A 20,224-nucleotide genomic window follows, 5' to 3' on the forward strand; every position below is an offset into this window, starting at 1 on the left:
ATCCTGCACCTTTAATTTCAGCAGGTGTGGCTTGTGTTTGCTTTTTCGGCGCAAGTATTAGGAGATGGAGGACTCCCTGCCCACCTTTTGAATCTGGTCCCCCTGGCTCCGGACTGGATCCAGACTAAGTTAGTTGAACTTAGGTTATATGGAAATCAATGGACAAATGGTTTGAGACTCCCAATTATTTCAGAAGGCTTTTGATGAAGTTCATCATGGTATGCATGTGGAGAAGCTGGTAAAATGTGGGCTGGGCCAGGTATGTGTAAGTGAATCTGTACCTGGGTGACTGACCAAACATAAACAGCGCTCACTAAATGTCCCTTGTCATTCTGGGGGAAAAAGTAATAAAGGGGGTAACACAAGGCTCTGTCCTGGGCACGTTGTTGATCAACGTCTTTATAAATGACTTGGATGAAAGAATTGAGGGGATGCTCATCAAATTTGCAGATGACACCAAACTGGGAGGGGTAGCCAATGCTGACAAAAGCAAACTCAGGATTCAAAATGACCTTCCTAAGTCCCAGAGAAAGTGAGCTGGGACTGATGGGACTTTTAATTTAAAACAAAAAACCTGGAGGGCAGCAAATTGATGAAGGTTAGCTCACACTCTATCACCAATGGGCTCACATCTAGATAACAGTGTTTGAGAATGTGATTAGAATTTTGGCTTGCATGGATATATATATATATATATATATATATATATATATATATATATATATATATATAATGGGAGGAATTCAATCTTGTGTTTAAGTGAGAGCCAGTGTGGTGTAGTGGTTAAGAGCGGTAGACTTGTAATCTGGGGAACCGGGTTCGTGTCTCCGCTCTTCCACATGCAGCTGCTGGGTGACCTTGGGCTAGTCACACTTCTCTGAAGTCTCTCAGCCCCACCCACCTCACAGGGTGTCTGTTGTGGGGGAGGAGGGGAAATAAGATTGTTAGCTGCTTTGAGACTCCTTCGGGTAGTGATAAAGCGGGATATCAAATCCAAACTCTTCTTCTTCTTCTTCTTCTTCTTCTTCTTCTTCTTCTTCTTCTTCTTCTTAAGTCAATCATTCTGTCAGGGCACCACCCCCTCCTCCACCACCCCCTCCTCCACCACCTTCCATGCCATTCCAGAGGTTCTCCCAACCCTTCCAGGCACATTTTGGGGTGGGGTATAAGGGAGGGGGGAAGCCCCATCGTGCAAGAAGAAGCGTATGGCTTCTGCTGATGGGGCTCATTAATTGAATCCCACCCTACTACTGCCTGGAGGCAGGGAGTAACAAATATTCTAACTGCTCAGATTATTTATTCAAACCCAACATGTGTGAGCCATTGCCATGACGCTCATGCTGTTGAAATGAAGCTTTCTTTTGGAAAATGTGGGGTTCTTCCTGTCAGAACTTCACAGAAGGATGCAAGCGCTAGTAAAATTATGTAAACATGAACATCCTCTTTCTATTGGGAAGCCCCTTGGCTTCCTCTCTATGGGAACAGCGCCCCGCGACAAAATGAAATCCCTTCAGGACAACGGATGGAAATCATACTTACGAGTAATGTGTCAGTTGCTCCAAACTGTTATGCATGTTGATTGGATATGTCTCGCTGAGATGAAAGAGCTTCTCTAAGGCCTCGTAAATGAAAATGATGCAGATAAGGGACGCAAAAGCTTCTTCCGTAAACCGAGTGATGTAGCACACAAGCGAACTGGCGTCGGTCGCAACAAGGATGATACACAGAGTTGCAGTCCACAAGCCAATGCTTGCTCTCAGAGAAAGGTACGACAGTCCATATTCCCTGGAAGCACATGGAGACAGGATTGCAAATGCAGAGACCCAGACCTATTAAGTTCATTGCTGTCTCGGGGGAAACATATTAATCCCCAAAATGCCTTTGCTGGAAAGCACAGCAAAGACAACGGCTGTTCATGATCATTTATCAATGTGATAAGTTAAAGCATATTTCATTAGTAAGGCAGAGAAAAGCCTTGTGAGAGGTTCTGTTGTTTAGGAATTGCAAGTTTATACTTATACCTGCTCTGCTGCTCACTATCCCTCTTTAAAAACTACTCGAACTTGCCTTAAAGTTCAGTTGACCTGGAACTGCTTGCAGAGAAATTTTTGTATAAATTTTTAATAAATAACAATCATCATCATCCCAACTTTTTAAGAGTTAAGAGTTGTCTTTCAGCTTCAGTAACCCCTCACAAGGCAAACACAACAGAGTATGGAAACAGTGAGACTCTCAAAAGAAGAAAAACGGATCACTTACTTGCAAAATTTGAACAGTATCTTTTCAAACACCAAAACTGGACCCGTGCTCCCTAGTATGGTCAGAGGCTGTCCACCAAAGAGCGAATAGGCTATGCCAGTCATAGACGCACCAAACAAAGATTCTATTGCACTCTGCAGGTGGGCGGTAAGGGAGAAATGGAAAAGTTAGACCTCTTATTTCAGCATCGAGGCGATGGATTGCAATAGTTGCCGTTTTTATCAGCTAGAACATTCCAAGCTCACACGCACGCGCACACACAGAGGCGTAGCAAGCCCAGGTGGTACCAGGTGCGGATTTTTTTTTGTCACACCCCCCCCCCACGCAGCTGCGGCTCTGGCGAAAAGTGAAAAACATGAACTGCAAAAAAACTAGAGCTTACAGAACAAAACCGACTTCAGATATGAAATCAGCATTGAAAGAACATATAAGAACAGTTGAAAAATCTCATGCAACAGAAAAAAAAAGTTCCCCAGTGCGCGTACCGAGTGTCACCCCCCCTCCAGGGTAGCACCCGGAATGAACCGCCCCCATTGGCCCCCCATGCTATGCCACTGCACACACACACACACACACACACACACACACACACACATACACACACAAAATTCATTCATAGGATGCTTTAAAAGTGCCAATCGTAAATAATAGGGAAGATTCAGATCAAAATATGACACATACTATGCGGCCATCCGTTGCTTCTCCCAGCAAACCACCAAACGTGATAACAGGAGACATACAAGCACAGTAGAGAAAGAGAAACGAAGCTAAGCACTGCAGGCTGAACGCGTCAGTGAAGTCGCTCAGAAAGAATGGCGCTTTCCTCTTGACATCTAAAACCAAGCCCCCAAAAATCCTACAGAAATGGGGGAAGAAGAAGAAGAAGAAAAAAAAGCAGAGTCAGGCTCTAAACCCAAACCTCCTCATGAATTTTGGAACTGAAAAACACCCATCACTGTTATCGAATCTAATGTGAAAGTGTGTTCTTTGCATTCACCTTTAAGAGTCAAATACGAAGCAGACGAGACCTCTCTAAAAGCATCTTAATGCCCTGAAACATTATACAGGAGAGCCAGTGTGGTATAGTGGTTAGAGCGTTTGACTAGAATGCGGGAGACCAGGGTTCAAATCCCCATTCGGCCTTGAAGGTCACTGGGTGACCTGAGGCCAGTCACTCACTCTCAACGTAACCTACCTCCCAGGGTTGTTGTACGGAGAACTATGTATTGCCACTTTGAGCTCCTTGAAGATAAAGGTGGGGTATAAATGCAACAAATAAGTAAAAAGTACATGCAAAGTGTTTAACTGAGGTGGGAAACTGACTGCACTTTAAGTAGTTCTACAGGGATTATTTTAATTGTGTAAAAATACGGCCTTTTATTAAAGGCCTCAAGGTGTAGCCTTGCCACTTTGGGGTAAGAGGCTTGGTGAATTTTCTTCACAGAGGCTCCTATCAAGGAGGAGAGGCTCAACTGCTGGGAAGCAAAATGACTTTGGAATTTTTAAATTAAAAAATATTTAAAATATGTATAACCCACTTAATAGTTAAGAAAAGCTGGCGTAAACAAGATAAAACTTTAAAATAAACTTTACAACTTTTTTTTTAAAAAATAAGCCAACCATATCTTATTAAAAAACAAACAAACAAACAAACAAAACCACAATACCTTATTTATAAATAAATAAATAAATAAATAAAACCCTGAATTATTACTAACCTTCCAGTACGTTGCAGTTCTGGTCCTGAGTGACCTCCAACTGGTGCTATGTCTCCATGAGGAGCAGTTCCATTTGGCACCCCTGGAATCTTACGCTTCTCCTACATGAGAGAAAGAGATGTGATTTGTGTTTGTGTGTGGGTTTTTTTTACATTTTTCAAATCATGGAATGGGAAAGGAAACTACTTAAGGTCAGCTAGCACGCTCCTGGTATTCCCTTTGAATTATTCCCTCCACAAGTGATGGAAATCACAGAGAGGTGCTAATCTGTAAGGACTGTTAGCACAGCAGCAATCTGACAGACTAACTTGAAACGGTAAAGAGGAGAAGCCTGCTAATCCATTAAGAACATTCCTCCTGTCTTCAAGCCCTGCCACATGGAAATCACCAGTTAGTGTTGACACCTGCTCCATTTATTAGAAATACTGGCAAGAGGATTCTAGATGGCAATCTTCCCTCCCATGAGTTCTGAAACCATATCGCCTACTCTGCTCAGGAGAGAACCACAGTTTGGGGAGTTGGTACAGCACAATGAGGCCCAAGTATAGGAACGGCTTGTGCATGATATAGAGCATATCCCTTAACTACTCGCCTACTAAGGGCCCAATAACATGTTACCATCATAGATGCAATTGCTGTCACACACACACACCCCAACATTTTCTCCCAAGTCTGTCCCCAAAGTGTTTGGTTAAAGAAGATGCCTGAGGTGATATCACTATGCTCGATGCTTCGCTCTTGCCCCACAAAATGGGGCTCTCTAAACAAGGGGTGGAAGCATATGTGCTATGCCAAAATGTGTGCTGGATTCAAAACATTTGCCTCTGTATGCTCAAAAGGGTACCACCAGTAAAAATAAATATAATGGATGCCCTGCTCTGTAAAAGCAGAAATGGTTAGTAAAACACAGGTGGGTAACCTCAAGTCCGAACACTGAATGGAGCTCCAAGGTCTCTCTTATCAGCCCTCAGGACTCTCACTGCTTTTCACCAGACTTACTCTGTGTCCACCTCAAGTGCTCTTTACTGCTTCAAATGTGCCCTTGAGCTGTGATAACTCCTTGTTTGCCTGCACAGGAGGGATAGTGTGTGTGTGTGTGTGTGTGTGTGTGTGTGTGTGTAGAGAGAGAGGGGGGCCTGTGAGTTGTGCATGGGTGGGATGTATCATACTGTACAGAGTTAAGTCACAGCCATTGCTCCACTCATATATTTTCTTTGCCTATAACACTACTCTACATTGCTGTATGGCCCCCAGAAGTCTATCCATGAGAGAATGTGGCCCCTGAGCTAACAATGTGCTCCATTGATTTTATATCAGCTATATAATCCTAAATCCTAATCACCTGTTTGCACAGGATAGGGTTTTTGCTTTGAATATCTTGAGGACTATTTCAAGAATGTTAAGATAGTGGCGGTGTGTGCAGAAGCTACAATGGAGATATACTGTTTTCCGTTCTTGTTTCAAAAAATGGTCTCTTCACATTGAAACAACACCAACAACAATGTACACATACCTGAGAGGGAACATTTTTTGGGGGCTCTATACGAATCGTTGGGTCCCATTCTCCAGGAGGGAGAACTGTCACCTGGTCGAGAAACTCATCAATCCCGGCAACCAAATCATTACGATCTTTAGCTTTGTAGGCAACATCATGAAACACCTGTCAGAGACAGAAGAAAATACATGAGACTTTTCTTATAAGGAGGGCATATAAAATCCCACATATTTACACAGCTGCTTACATACAGCATGCAACTTACTTCCCTGGTCTTCTATGTACAAAAAATACACTTTAGCATAGTAAACTCTTTGCTTATAGTTGAAGTTTGATTTAAGCAGAATGTGCAAACTGCTACCTACAATTCAAGCAAAGTGTTTTAGGTATACTTTGGAGACCAAAAAAATCCTAACACAGGTTTACTTTTAGGTTTAAACAGGTTGTTTCTAAGTAAGCTTTAACTGCTGTTAATAGATAAATACCTCATCTGTCATTAAGGTTCCAATTGACCTGCCAATCTCATGGAACTGTTGGCCTTTTCCTAGAGGTCCCAGAAGAATAAATAAAAATCTACAAACAAATGGAAAGCAAAAATATTCAAAGGACATCCAGTTACGTAGCCCTAATACGTTTAAACTAATAATGAGCAAAAAAGAAACAACCCCTACAGTTTTTCTAGCTAGACTGGATTGTGGAATTTTAAAAAATAGTGACCTAAAATGGAAGGGTTTGTTTAAAAAACAGAGGCACGAAACAAAAGCTTGATCCAAATGTGTTTTTAGCGAGACAATTAGGCCTGTTCTGAAGTCAAAGGCACCTCCTATTGGTAGCAAGTTTGGGAGAAGGCCTTAGGCTCATGTATTTCCTACCACAGGCGTTAGGGAATATTTTCCAGGTGAAGGAATGCATTCCTTCATGGGCAGCCTTCCAGGCATCACATGTCACTGGTGGATGGAGGCAAAAAAGAAGGGAAGGAAACAACAAATGGGGTTCCTAACTTTCTGCTTCAGGCTACATTTCAGCCACGTGTAAGTTAGGTTTCTAGACGGCTGTCTAGGCAAGCAACAGCCATAACCACATAGTTCGGCACTTTGTTACTGTGCTCATATGGAAATGTGTGACATATAAAATGATTTAAAGAGGCTTCCATGCAGCATTTGCAATGCCTATCTACTAGGTCCTGGCCCTTTGTTTGTTAACTGGGAAATGTGCCTTACTTTCTTGGCTCTGGTTATAAAATCACCTCGTTGGGATTGGAACCTCTGCTAGTCCCGAAAGCAGCATGGCGGGAGACAACCTAACAAAAGCCACTACAGCACGGTCCAGGAATTCCAGCTCGCCAACCAGAATGTTTGACGCTTCTGCTCCGGGAGGGATCTTTTTCATGAAATGCAGGTCAACCTGATCATGTGTAGAAAAAAGGGGAAAAAGTCACACAGAGGGGAGCGGAAACTTGTGGGAAGTAACGAGATGCCACAGATAAATGCAAAAACTTGTTTTCTTCCACTTCACTGACACAGCAAGTTTATGACATCGTTGATCACCAACCACAGAACGACTTAGCAATTGTTGATCAGTATTTGTTTATTTATTAGCAATCTCAAATATGTTAACTGCCGTGATCAATCAGTGAAAACTTTGCAGATTCAAAAAGCATATCAAGTTAATCAAGGAAGTCTTTAGCCCTATGAAACAGACTCCTTTTTGTATTCCAAAATTTTTCCATAATTTTTGCTTAATCCAGGGGCAACCCTCCAGATATTGTTGAACTTCAACTTCCATTGGCACCATCCAGCATGCCAAGGGATGCTGCAGGTTGCAGTTCAACATCTGGAGGGACGCAAGGCCTACACCCCTTCTTTACAAAGTTGGTGATTATTTCTTGTTGCTGAAGCATAGCAAATGCTGGGCTTAACTTTTAAATATTAAGTTATCTCATCAAGAAAGCTGTTGACATCATTTCGAAGCCCCGGCAATCACCTAGCTACATTTAATGTTAACGAAGTGAATACTTGGTTAATCAGCTGGATTTTTTTCACGTCAAACTCGTGTCTTAGCATTTGCCTTATAGTGCAACAGGAAGGTGGTTAGTAGTCCTTTTGTACTGAGCATATGCGATGTGTCTTGATGTGCCCTGTCCTACAGCACAAAGAGCAATGTTATCAAGGAGGTCCTGGGCGTAATTCAGCAGAGAGTTAGGCATGTTAAGATTGTTGATTCAATATGCTTAATTCTTTGCTGGATTGTGGCCATTGGCTGCAAGTCCCACAGAAATTTATGAGAATAATTTACAAGTAAATGGGATTGGGATTTGGGCTGACGCAATACATGCCAAAGCTACAATGCAACGCACTATCAACTGTTAAATGCACTGTAAAACATCCTGCAAGATGGGACAAGCCTTGTTTTTCCAGGAGCATATTTCAGGAGTGGGGAACCTGCAATCCACCAACACCTAGAAGCTCACAAGTAGCACAGGGGCCCATGCAAGGGCCTTTTCAGTGGTGGCGCCATGTCTATGGGATGCCCTCCCCACAGAGATGTGCTTAGCTACATCATTGTTTTCTTTTAGGAAACTGGTGTAGATGCAGGTTTCTGGATGAGGGGAACTGAATCGTTTGATGCTGCAGTTTCTTCTTACGAGTTGTAAACAAATATTTGTTTTTAATCCTTTGTGTTGTCTTATGTCCCTGTGGAGATAGCAGTACAGAATCGGTGGCACGTGCCCTTCTGGCTTGCAGTCTTTATAAAGACTCGAGGAATGAGATTATCATCCCTTATTATTGTCCATTCCGGGTCGCCCAACCACTGCCACAGTGTCCTTTCTCTTGGCAGATCAAGATGAGCACGTGACAGCAAAGGTTGCAGGGTTTTTAGCTGGGGCAATCAGAATAAGAGCCACTACTTGACTATTGATTAAAAGCCCTAAAATGCATTTTATTTACCGTAATTGACTTTTTATTTCTGTTCTTTGTATATCGTATTGTTGTTTTATTGCTATGGCCGATGGCTGACACAAATAAAGATCCATTCATTCATTTGTGTTGTGTGGCTACAATCTTGTTCTATGTTGCAAGCCACTCTGAGGCCTTTAGGCAAAGAGGGGTGTACATGTTTTTAAAAACTCCCTGGCACTAGCTAGGGCTGATGGGAACTAAGGTACAGCTACATCTGGAATGCCACAGGTTCTCCACCCCAAGTATATTGGTGGGAGTTTTTTGCCCAGATTACACTCACCAAAAGAAAACTGTTGTCTTTGGCTTGAATGGTTTTTCTGAAGGTTTCCCCACCAAAAGGCAGAGGAAGTTGCAGGGGAATGTGATCAAATATGCAGGGAGGGAGGAGCCATGGCTAATGTTCCTGGATCTTCTTCCTCCTAACATCTTCCACAAACTAGCCAGTATGAATTTAATAGAAATAATCAATGGGTAGTGGAAATCAGCCAGTGGCATTTCCCTTCCCTGAATGTTTGACTGTCATCTATAGTTTCCCTTGTCTGTCAGCCTTCAGATTTCTTAACGAGCGCCACCAGCATAGTGGATTATATTGGCCGCAAGTCTTTGCAATGTTGGGAAGCTGCCAACTGGCAGCCTTTGGTTATCTCTCACCACAAAACATGCTTAGAATCGAGTCTGAAGGAGGATTTTCCACCTATGCAACCTAAGAAGGTAAATTGTAAACAGAGCTCCCTAATTAGCGCCTTCTGAAGGGTAATCAGACTGAGAAATGGAAGAGCTTAGGAGCCCGTCTTGATCCCTGAACAGTAACTAGGGAAGTGGTTCTGTAACTATGCAGGGATTGACAGTGGTGCATTAGCATTTTTTTTTTAGAAAATAGGGAGGGAGTGGGGAGGAGAGCAGTCGTACTCCACAGCAATTCAGTATTATCAGCATTCAAATCCCTGGCACTCCAAAGGTCCAAAATGGTATCTAACCTTTCTACTGAGAAAAAAGTGAATGAAGGAAAGAGCCCCCCCCCTTGAAAGGAACTTCTGTGCTGATGCTCTGGCAAATGCAAATGTAAGGAAGGTAGGTACCATATTACAGCAATGGCTCTATTATGTCCTAAATTCCTCCTCCGTGTAGCCATACCAACAGCAAAATATAGGTAGTTATTCATATTAGTTGGCAGTTATGAAACTATAAGATAAATAGTTATGCCTTAATGGCATATGGCATATGTTCTGGCCATGGTATAGACCAGTTAACTAGTAATTAAAAATATCAATACTTTCTGGCCAAAGTGGGGGTTCTGTTTTGTTTTTTAAATTTTATTTATACTTTCCAGATACATACATTTCACTGACTTTACAATAATTTTGACATTTTAAAACTTGACTTCTTTTCCCTCTTTCTGTGGTTCCTTAAATTTATTTTTAATATCTTCTGCATATCCAAATTTACTTAACTTACTTATTTATTTATTTATCACACACACACACACACACACAAAAGGTAAAGGTAAAGGGACCCCTGACCATTAGGTCCAGTCGTGACCGACTCTGGGGTTACGGCGCTCATCTCGCGTTATTGGCCGAGGGAGCCGGCATACAGCTTCCGGGTCATGTGGCCAGCATGACAAAGCAGCTTCTGGCGAACCAGAGCAGCACACAGAAAAGCCGTTTACCTTCCCGCTGTAGCGATACCTATTTATCTACTTGCACTTTGATGTGCTTTCGAACTGCTAGGTTGGCAGGTGCTGGGACTGAGCAACGGGAGCTCACCCTGTCGCGGGGATTCAAACCGCTGACCTTCTGATCGGCAAGCCCTAGGCTCTGTGGTTTAACCTACAGCGCCACCCGCATCCCAATACTCTTATGTAGCTGCAGGTTATTACAAGAATCCTGCCAGTGTTTTTATCTGTTTACAATTTATCTGCAAATGTTCAATAAACCATTTCCATTTTTTTTATAAAAAGTTTGTTATCTTGATTTCTTATTCTTCCGGTAAGTTTCGCTATTTCTGGCAAAAGTGTTAACAATATGATTCGCAAATTACAATTTTGCATTTGCCTATATTCTAGAATACCTACCTTTCCTTCTCACTCTGATTACAACAGAATTGAAATCAAACTTGACTTTTCAACCAGAAGAAATTGGTTTAATAAAAGCTAAAAGTAGGCATCCCCAAACTGCGGCCCTCCAGATGTTTTGGCCTAAAACTCCCATGATCCCAAGCTAACAGGACCAGTGGTCAGGGAAGACGGGAATTGTAATCCAAAACATCTGGAGGGCCGAAGTTTGGGGATGCCTGGCTAAAAGAGTAGGCAAACAGTGTAACGATTCTCTATTGCCACTAAAATTCCTGGCTGCTAGAAGCATTAGTTCCTAGTTAGCAAAACTGGTCAAATTATGTAAAGGCTTTAAATATTTTTTTAAATATTTTAAATATTTCCCCCCTCTTGGTTTCTTTCATTGATTTCACAGTGGCAAGTGTCTGGCGTTTGTAAGCATATTCTATTTGCATTCTCCCTATAGTACCTTTCTAAATGTTATGAAGAGGAAAATACAGTGATTCACAAAACAACATGTTCAAATTGATATCACAGCTTCATATTTTGAGAATTTCAAATTGCACTACTTTCCCCCATTTGCTTTCCCATTACCAATCTAAACACAAAAACAGTGACCAAATCCAATATAAACTGTTAAAGTGACCATTTTAATGTCTATCTCGCTGCCATCTGTCAGCGCCAGTGTGCAGTGTCTTCAATACTGTTTACAAAGTTGCTTTCTTGCAAATGGCTCTGGCACATAGACAGAATTTAAGCGTAATGGAGTTGTCTCTGTCATGAAATCTCTCTCAAAACTTGAACATCTCTCCCCGCCCCGCAAAAATAAGGCCAAACAAGGCCCCTTTTCACTGTTTTGTTTTGTTTTTGCCATCTTATATACATATCCCTTATGGGGAAATAATTTTAAGCTTATATATCGATCCAGTACCAAGGAATTATCATCAAGGATCACTTAAAATTGTGACTACTTTTCAAGAAGGGGTTTGCCACAGATGGAGGAAAGCATATGTACACGCTTGGAAGGGATTTCGAGTGACTTTTGATTGAAAAGCTCTAATTGAAGACTCATATACAGTGGGAGTGCTTTTCTGTGGAGAGATTGTGTTCATAGGAGCCAACTCCTGGGGAGCGAGAGCCCTTTGCCCCCCCTCCATAAAATATTTGAGGCCCCCTCAAAAGTTGATGGGCATTGCCATTCAAATGACATGTTTCTGCCGTGTCATGTAATCGATTATGCGGGGCGGGGCTTACCTGGACACACACACACACACACACCCTAATATTTTATTCAAGTTGGCACCCCTGACTATGTGCATGTGTATACCATGCATTTCTTCATGGACACACACAGCATGCACACATGCTCCCCAATTTCCACTGATCTAAATTTGGACCAGTCCAAAAAAATGCAGGGCCTTAAGGAAGTATGTAGAAGTAGGGAAGTGCATTCTTTATTTTGTGCTTTCGTGCATAGCTGCTTCTGGGGAGGTAGTCAGCTGCTACTCCCCGAGGTGTGGACCACGGGGGAAAGCAGGAAGGTCAGCACAGAAAGAGAACGTGGCCGCATGCAGACTGGAAGGATATTTTCCTGCCAATTTTTCCTGCCCTTTGCCATGCCTGCTGGCATCTTTCCATAAAGGAGAATCTGCAGCACCTCCACCTCCAATTGCAAAAACAATTGGCCAGCAAATGAAGAAATCCCTTGAGAACCCACCCCTGATTACCACATCAATGTTTCCTCAAACATCAATGGAGGCTTATGATAAGTTATGGAGTATTTGTGACATTTCATTTATAGAGGGAAGAGGGTTTCCATAAAGCATTATGAATCAACAGTGGTCATTAGGCTTTATGACCAGCAAGTGTATTATTATTATTATTATTATTATTATTATTATTATTATTATTACTACTACTACTACTACTACTACTACTACTATTACTACTGCATTTATTGTTTGCTTTCTACAAAAAATGTCTCTCTCTCTCACACACACACACACATATGTATGTATGTACAGTGATGCCTCGCAAGATGAAATTTATTCATTCCGCAAGTCACTTCGTCTTGCGATAATTTCATCTTGCAAAGCGCGGTTTGCTGCGGCAAAAAGAAAAAAAAAACCGCAAAAAAAATTGTCTTGCAAAGCACGGCCATAGACAACTTCGTCTTGCAAGTCACCAAAAACATCGCAAAACGCTTTCGTCTTGCGAGTTTTTCATTGCGCGAGGCATCAGTCTTGCGAGGTACCACTCTACGTATTGTGTATGGCTTGTGTACGGCTTCAAGTGAAATATATGGGAGGCTTGCGGAAGTGCAATTGGGGCAATAGGATGGTGCAGTGGAGAAGCGATTCTAGCAGGAAAACCCTTGACAACCTTCGACACCTAAGATCCTCTGCTAAATGAAAGAGACACAGGGCAGCAAGTAGCACCCATGTCTTGTCTGATGCTTGCTGCAAATACAAGCTCCCAGAAAGGCGATGGCAGTCACTTTGCTTCTCCTACGACCCTGCTGCTGCAGTGAGGTAAGTCATGTTTTGGCTCAGCGCATCATCTGTGTCGGTCACCTTCAGGCAAACTGTGAACCCAAGAACAAAGCCTAAGGGCAAGACAAACCATGAGCCCTGGTTTGGACACACTAAGGCAAATGGCTTAGCTCGTGGCAGCGCAGCAGCAGGGGGACACAGCACAGGAGCAATCTCCTTTCTAGGAGTATAAATGCTCACATGTTTGAGCTAACCCACAGCTTGTTTTAGCCTGACATTTGAAGCGGGTCAGAGTGTGACTAACCCCATAACCTCTGTGGCTGAATGGAGATTTGAGCCTGGATCCAACATTCTTCGCACTACACAATATTGGCTTGTTAAATGAATGTTCATGAAACTTGAATTTTTAAATAAAGGGCTGTTTGCTACCCTCACTGCCCCACGTTTTGTACTCCCCACATGCATAGTTATGGTATGCCTGCATGCTGAAAGTCTGAGAGAGTTTTGTCAATACTCTCGAGGAGAAAGGAAGGCAATATCCTTTTGGCATGTCTGTTCAGTGGCCAGTATGATTGATGGAGGCTCTCCAGAGCCTAAATATCTCTAAATATCTTCCAGAGCTTCTACGACTTTCCTCTTTTTTTAAAAAATTGCTTTTAATTATGGTCTCTCATACCTCAAACCTATACACTCTTACCTGTGAGTAAGCCCCGCTGTACTCAATGGCACTTACTTCTGAGCAGGCATGTATAGGCTTGAACTGGAAGGTAATTATTTAGTGAGGTTCTCTTTGGGAATCTTGCAGAATTTTCTAGATGTTTGTCTGGATTTATTTGTTTGTTGTGCCCCCCCCACCGCCTTTGAATGTTCTATATATGTGGGAGCATATACAGTGGTGCCTCGCTAGACGAAATTAATTCGTTCCACGGGTCTTTTCTTATAGTGAAAAATTCGTCTAGCGAATCCCATAGGAATGCACTGAATTTTTTTCGACTTTTTTTTTGCCCATAGGAACACATTAATTGAATTTCAATGCATTCCTATGGGAAACCGCGATTCGCTAGACGAATTTTTCGTAAAACGCTTTTGTCTAGCGAGGCAAGCTCTGCTTGAAAAATCATTTCGTTAAGCGGAAATTTCGTTAAGCAGGGCATTCGTTAAGCGAGGCACCACTGTATATCCTCAGCCTTCAGAGCAGTTGATGGGTTGTGGGGTATTTTCTTTTTTAAAAAAAATGTGAATGTTGTGTACAGAATCTGTGCTTTTGCCAACTGCACTGACATAGCATGGTTTTGAACCCAGTATGGACATTTAGAAATAGACTCTGCTCGCAATCACCGTAGAAAGATAGCCAGAGTAGGTCCTCACCTCTCTCTCTCTCTCTTCCTGATGCAGGTGTCCTTTTTCATGTCTTTGTTTCATCCCAAATAGACTACTGTTATGCCCTTTTTGTTGGTCTCCTAGTCCCTGCACGCACAATTAACAGACTTCAGCTGGTACAAAAAGCTGCTTCTCATATTTTGTCTGGCACCAGATGGAGCAAGCACATAACTAGTTTCTGGCTCGGTTGCACTGGCTGGATGTCACATTCAACCACGGATTCAAATCACTGCTCGCATCAATTCCCTTAGAAGAGAATCATGGTTGGGGGGAAAATATCCTGCTACCAGTCTGCGTTCACCCCAAGCTATGGTCAGTTGAGGCCAACCAGTGTGGCTGTAACTGTCAAACCTATATCTCATGCAAATGTGCTTTCAGGGCACCTTTGTAGTGAAAACTGTCCACTCCAAAAAGAAATGGCAAGGGTTCTCAATCAGGCAAGCACTAGTTCTCCACGTTTTTCCCCTGGTACTCTTTCAATAGCCAATGCTGTGATGCATTCATTGCAGTAAGCTCTTTTAATACATCAGTGGCCATGTGATGATTTTAGTTTATAAATTTTATTATTTAATGTTTCAACTGGTATATTAAGGTGTTTCCATAGCTTTGTGCTGATTAGGTCATAGAATCATAGAATCATAGAGTTGGAAGAGACCACAAGGGTCATCCAGTCCAACCCCCTGCCAAGCAGGAAACACCATCAAAGCATTCTTGACATATGCCTGTCAAGCCTCTGCTTAAAGACCTCCAAAGAAGGAGACTCCACCACACTCCTTGGTAGCAAATTCCACTGCCGAACAGCTCTTAGGTCATGTTTTGATAATGTAAATGTTCTAAGTTTTGTACCAAATTTGTATATATTTTACTGAATTACATTGTATGCATTGCAGCAGCCTTTGGCTATAAGCAATAAACTTGATACCAATACCATTTCAGTAAGCAACAAAATATCACGGCATGGCACAGGAGCTAGGATTTAGCGTGTGGTATAAAACCTGGCTGTGATTTTGCAATCACCTGGCTTGTAGGCAAGCAGGCTAAGAAATCAAGATTGTAGCCTGATGCACAGATCTACCAGGAAAAAAACCCAAATGTAATCCAGAATCCATTTTACTCCAGAGCTGTGTACCAAAGGCAAAATGATTGCCCCAGCATAAGTGGTAACAGATTAGGACTAAGATAAAACAACTGAGCATTCCTCGCCATCGCGCACAATTTAACAACACGGGGCTGGCTTCAACAGCCACTCCTGCCTCTGAAAATGCAACATCTGAACTTGGGTTTAGCCAAGGGGTGGGTGGGGGGCTATGATTGTACGGCAGTACAAATGTTCATATAAATTTCAGCACTGAAATAATGAAATAATGAGTCCTGGGGGCAGCCAGGAAATGCGGCTCTCTAAACCAGGAATGGGGAACTGGATCCAGCTGGTGGGCCAGATCCTTACCTCTCCCACCACTCGATAAGACAACCCCTTGCCAATCACCTGATATCACAGTGATGTCAGGTGACCCACTTTTACATGATGGTGTGCACAGAAGTCCACGTGCATCCCTATGCAAGCCCCAAAGAACAGCTGAGAGGTAAAATGCTGAGATCTGCAGGGGCTGCCGACTGGTGGCACCTGCACACACCCCTTTTCCACCCAGAGGTGTCTTTTACCTGCCCCACATTTGGCAACAGGGTGTGGGGCAGGTGGGTGAGCAAGGCCTGGTGGACCTCTTCAGACCTGCAGACTGGAGTTTCTAAGCAAAGAATCCCATTGTGATGGATTCCACTTTCTTTCATTGGCTAGCTAGTCCTAGCCACACTAAGGAGTGGGCTTCATCCCAAGAACGAACGGGCAGAAGCCACTTTTGAAGGTAAGGAACATAGGAATCTGCCTTATACCATTAGGCCATTAGTCCACCTAGATTGTTATTATTGTCTATGCTGACCAGCAATGGCTGTGCAGGATTTGAGACAGAGGTCTTTCCCCGCCCAGGATTGAACCTGAGACCTTCAAGGTGGAAAGCTACATGCTCTACCACAGAGCTACAGGCAACTCAATAACAACAGGGCAGCCAATGAGAAGAAAGTGGAAGTCTAGTGCAAGAACCTTGACCAAAGAGCCCCCAGGATTCCACTGCCACAAGACTAGTTGGATCTTTAGCTCTTGGAAATGTAGGGCTGCTTTCATCGTCTAGGGCAGGCATCCCCAAACTGCGGCCCTCCAGATGTTTTGGCCTACAACTCCCATGATCCCTAGCTAACAGGACCAGTGGTCGGGGAAGATGGGAACTGTAGTCCAAAACATCTGGAGGGCCGAAGTTTGGGGATGCCTGGTCTAGGGGTTGCAGGTATTCATGGGAAGGACAAATGCATACATCTGGACGATGCTGCAGAAAGATGTTCCAAGTCTCCCTCTTGGAGCAAGAGACAAGCATTGATTCCCCCACCCCTGTTCCATTGTCAGTGATGTGACTGGCCTGAGAGCATTCTCTTGTTGCTGATTTCTCACAGGCCCTCGAAAAATCATCAAACTCAGACACTAAACAGTCTCTTCTAAAGTTTCATGATGTCTTCACAGTGGTATGGAATGAAATGACCCAACATTTCCAAGGGGGGGAAATAGTTTACTTTAAATTATTAAACATCCCCCCCTTTATTCTAAGTAAAATATGTGTGGTATGAAACAATGACCAGCGACAACTCATAACACTGAGATGAGACATGCTTTATTGAACACACCTAAACTACATCCTTACCATCCAAAGATTCAAGACGGTAAAAGTCTTACCTTGCTGAAATCAACGCTGCTGTTTTCTCTGCTCACGTCATTTTTTGTTTCAATGCTGGCTGGTGCAGACTGTGGGGAAACAAGCTGACCTGCTGGAAAAAATTGTTATTACAGAATACTAACAATTATCTGTATTATTACAATAAAAATGAAAGAGGTGTTTAAGAGTATCACGTATGCTTCATATTCTAGGCATGTGAAACATGGACTCAAAAGGTGAATGCCTTTTTTCCATACCATGTTCTCAACCCAAATTGCTTGTAGGAACAGAGCAATACATATTTTCCCCACTACCCCAAACGTTTTCCAAACAATGTGGACCAACTGGGATAATCGAACTGTGCATTGTTATCAGGGCATCTAGCTGGCCACTGTCAGAGGGCATACTTTGAGCCCTCTGAAATTATTTACAGATCCTGCAGACCAATGCTATGCATGTTTTGTTGGAAAAGAAGGCTCCACTGTGATCGATGGAGTTTACTCCCTAATAAGTGTGTTTGGGGTTGCAGCCTTAAACTGTTTAATAGCCATGCTTTCTCCCCCCAAGGGCTTTGGGAACTGTAGTTCTGTGAGGGTACGTGGAGGGCTGTCTTCAACAACTTGGTGGCCTCCCATATAATTTGAACTAAAACTCCCATCGGTCCTAGCCCAAAACATCCAGAGGACACCAGGTTGCCAAAGGCTGGAGTAAGCCCTAGCCAAACTATAATGCCCAGGAACCTTTGGAAGAAACCACGATAGTTCAATTGATATAAAATTGATGCAAGTTTATACAGTGTGAAGATACAAGATTTATTGTACGAACCACCCTGCATTTTTATTTAACCTAAATGTGTGGGGTTTTTAAAAAAAAACAACAACACAAAGAACATAAAAATAAATCATACCAACATAACACTGATTTCTACCATCTGAACAGAAATGTGTTAAGACTCTGTATGTCTCTCTCGTTTGTGTATATATATATATATATATAAAGAGTCCAACTAAGCTGGAATAGCTATTAATAACATTCTGGCAGAAACCCTGAAGATCAAGTGATTGACTAGATTAACAATGAAAAACGTCACGCTGGAAGAAACGGATGTGAAAACATGAATGAACATTTGAATTGGCCTAAAACTCATGCAAGATAGTTTTGTAGTACACTACCTCTGAACCTCCAAGGAGCTTAGAGAACCCAAAGGTTAGAAGATGAGGGAGGTAGAGAGATGAGATGAGCCTGTTAGAAGACAGATACAACAAAGACAGACCAAAATAAAGAAAGGTGAAGATGACTGACACAACAGCAGAGTTTCGATAACATACAGTTAGTTATTCATGGGCACAAACAAGAACATAGGGAGAAGAAAGGGTTCACTATGAGGTGAAGGTGATCGAGAGATTCCGTGACCTTTATTTCAAGATACTGAACTGCAAGTATTTTTTTTTAAAGAACAAAAGCAGTAAAATAGAAAATGACGAATGTACAGGGGAGTGGGGGTGGGAAATCGACTCACTACACTGAGAGGAGAGATGCCAGACTTGATCAGATGTTGCAAACATGAAATGGCCTTCAACATTCAAGGAATGCAGGACAGCAATCTTAAACAGAGATTCTAGATAGATAACATGTGACTGTTGAGTTCTAAGAAGAGATCTGCTGGAGCTGGACCCACGCAATGCGTCCTGAATATCCTAAATCTGTGGATGGGGTGGACCGTGGTTACTCGGTACCACTCTGCACATGCTGGAACATCACATTATTAATTCAGCTATTCATCAGCTATCGAACACAGTTTCTGGGAATGAATTCTCGTAAGCTTTTGGCCCATTTAAAGTCGGTGTCCTAGCACAAATCCCATTTCTTTCACTCATATATGTTCTAGCTCAGCACTTTGTGGAGCCTGGCTGCAAGTCTACTATTTGTGGTGACTGATACAAAATTGAAAATATGAATCCCAAAGAAAGAAAGACTAAATGGCTAAAACATTACAAATAAATAAAATAAACAAAAGATGACCAATATAAGAAATTTAGAACCTCAAAATGAGTAAGACTTGAGATCATGAAACACCACCTCCTAAACCTCAGTTATGTACTGCTTATTATATATACATTGGCTGTGGCCATTTATTTGAGGATGCCTCATGGTCTCAAACATTAGCAAGGCTTTTAGGCTTCTTTGAAAACAAAACTACACTAGTTTTTTTTTTTTAAATGATTGCTTCCTAAAATGGAATAAATCTAACGAACTAATTCTCACAGAGGCTGTCAAACTGTATCAAACTTGCAACACTTTAGATCGCAGGGAGCGGCTCACAAGATTCCCCTAATATAATTTTTAAAAAATCAAGCACATCAAGAAAAAAATCTAGACTAGAACACTAGAATGCTTCTCCTTTATATCTAGTTTTCTGTGTGCGGGAAATTTTTTATATGGAAGAGCACTGAATCACGTAAGCCCCATACCAGCAGTCCAAAATCGTATAGTTCAGACAAAGGCATAGGACCTCAATATAAGTAAGTTTTAAGCAATCAGCAGTTGATAATATGTAAGCATGGTACAATGGCAAGCTTCAGCATTTTGGAAAAAGCATCAATTGAAGCCCAGAGTCCTTTCACTTTAAACTTGCTTCTATTTCCGAATGCAATTTAAGAACCTGTGCTTTACATTGCTGGAAGCTTTGAAAGTACTACCAGGAAAATGCCCTCCCAGATCCAGGCTTTTGCTGTATGAATTGATCCATAGTAGTGCCCTAGTAAGACTGCCCTGCCCATTACTTGCCCAACACTTCCTACATCTGCCTAATTTTTCAGAGAATCTTTTTTTAAAAAATATATTATTATTTGTTGTAACATTGGAAATAATCACCCTTAAGGAGTAGGGATTTGAAACATCAATGGAATCATCTCTTGGCTTGTGCTATAATTTGCAATTGCATTGAAGCTAAATCACATACTTTATGAAGGCTTGTTGTATCCCTATGGAACACAGAATATGAATATACCTGTTTTGATCGTCACTCACACACCAGTGCCACTGTCAAAAAGAATCTTAGGTATAACCATATCAGCTTTAGATAGTCTGCAGACTACACCTCCAGGC

The 20,224-nt window shown here is 42.2% G+C and overlaps 1 protein-coding gene across 5 annotated transcripts in view; it reads right to left on the bottom strand.

Moving 5' to 3' along the window:
• The window catches only part of SLC4A10 (solute carrier family 4 member 10), a 165,480-nt gene that overhangs the window by 41,468 nt on the left and 103,788 nt on the right, over window positions 1-20,224 (bottom strand). For 2 of the 5 annotated variants that reach the window (XM_088661094.1, XM_035132512.3), the window contains exons 7-14: window positions 17,137-17,228; window positions 6,719-6,876; window positions 5,958-6,045; window positions 5,491-5,637; window positions 3,978-4,078; window positions 2,941-3,115; window positions 2,260-2,393; window positions 1,540-1,785 (exon numbers count right to left, since the gene is read on the bottom strand). In XM_088661094.1, coding sequence (XP_088517220.1) covers window positions 1,540-1,785; window positions 2,260-2,393; window positions 2,941-3,115; window positions 3,978-4,078; window positions 5,491-5,637; window positions 5,958-6,045; window positions 6,719-6,876; window positions 17,137-17,228 — 1,141 coding nt within the window. Of the gene's footprint in view, window positions 1-1,539; window positions 1,786-2,259; window positions 2,394-2,940; window positions 3,116-3,977; window positions 4,079-5,490; window positions 5,638-5,957; window positions 6,046-6,718; window positions 6,877-14,345; window positions 14,445-17,136; window positions 17,229-20,224 lie in introns of all 5 variants that reach the window. The other 3 variants (XM_088661102.1, XM_088661098.1, XM_035132522.3) reach the window with 3 other exon arrangements.

Source organism: Zootoca vivipara, chromosome 1, assembly GCF_965207765.1.
Source record: "Zootoca vivipara chromosome 1, rZooViv2.hap1.1, whole genome shotgun sequence".
NCBI classification, from domain to species: Eukaryota; Metazoa; Chordata; class Lepidosauria; order Squamata; family Lacertidae; genus Zootoca; species Zootoca vivipara.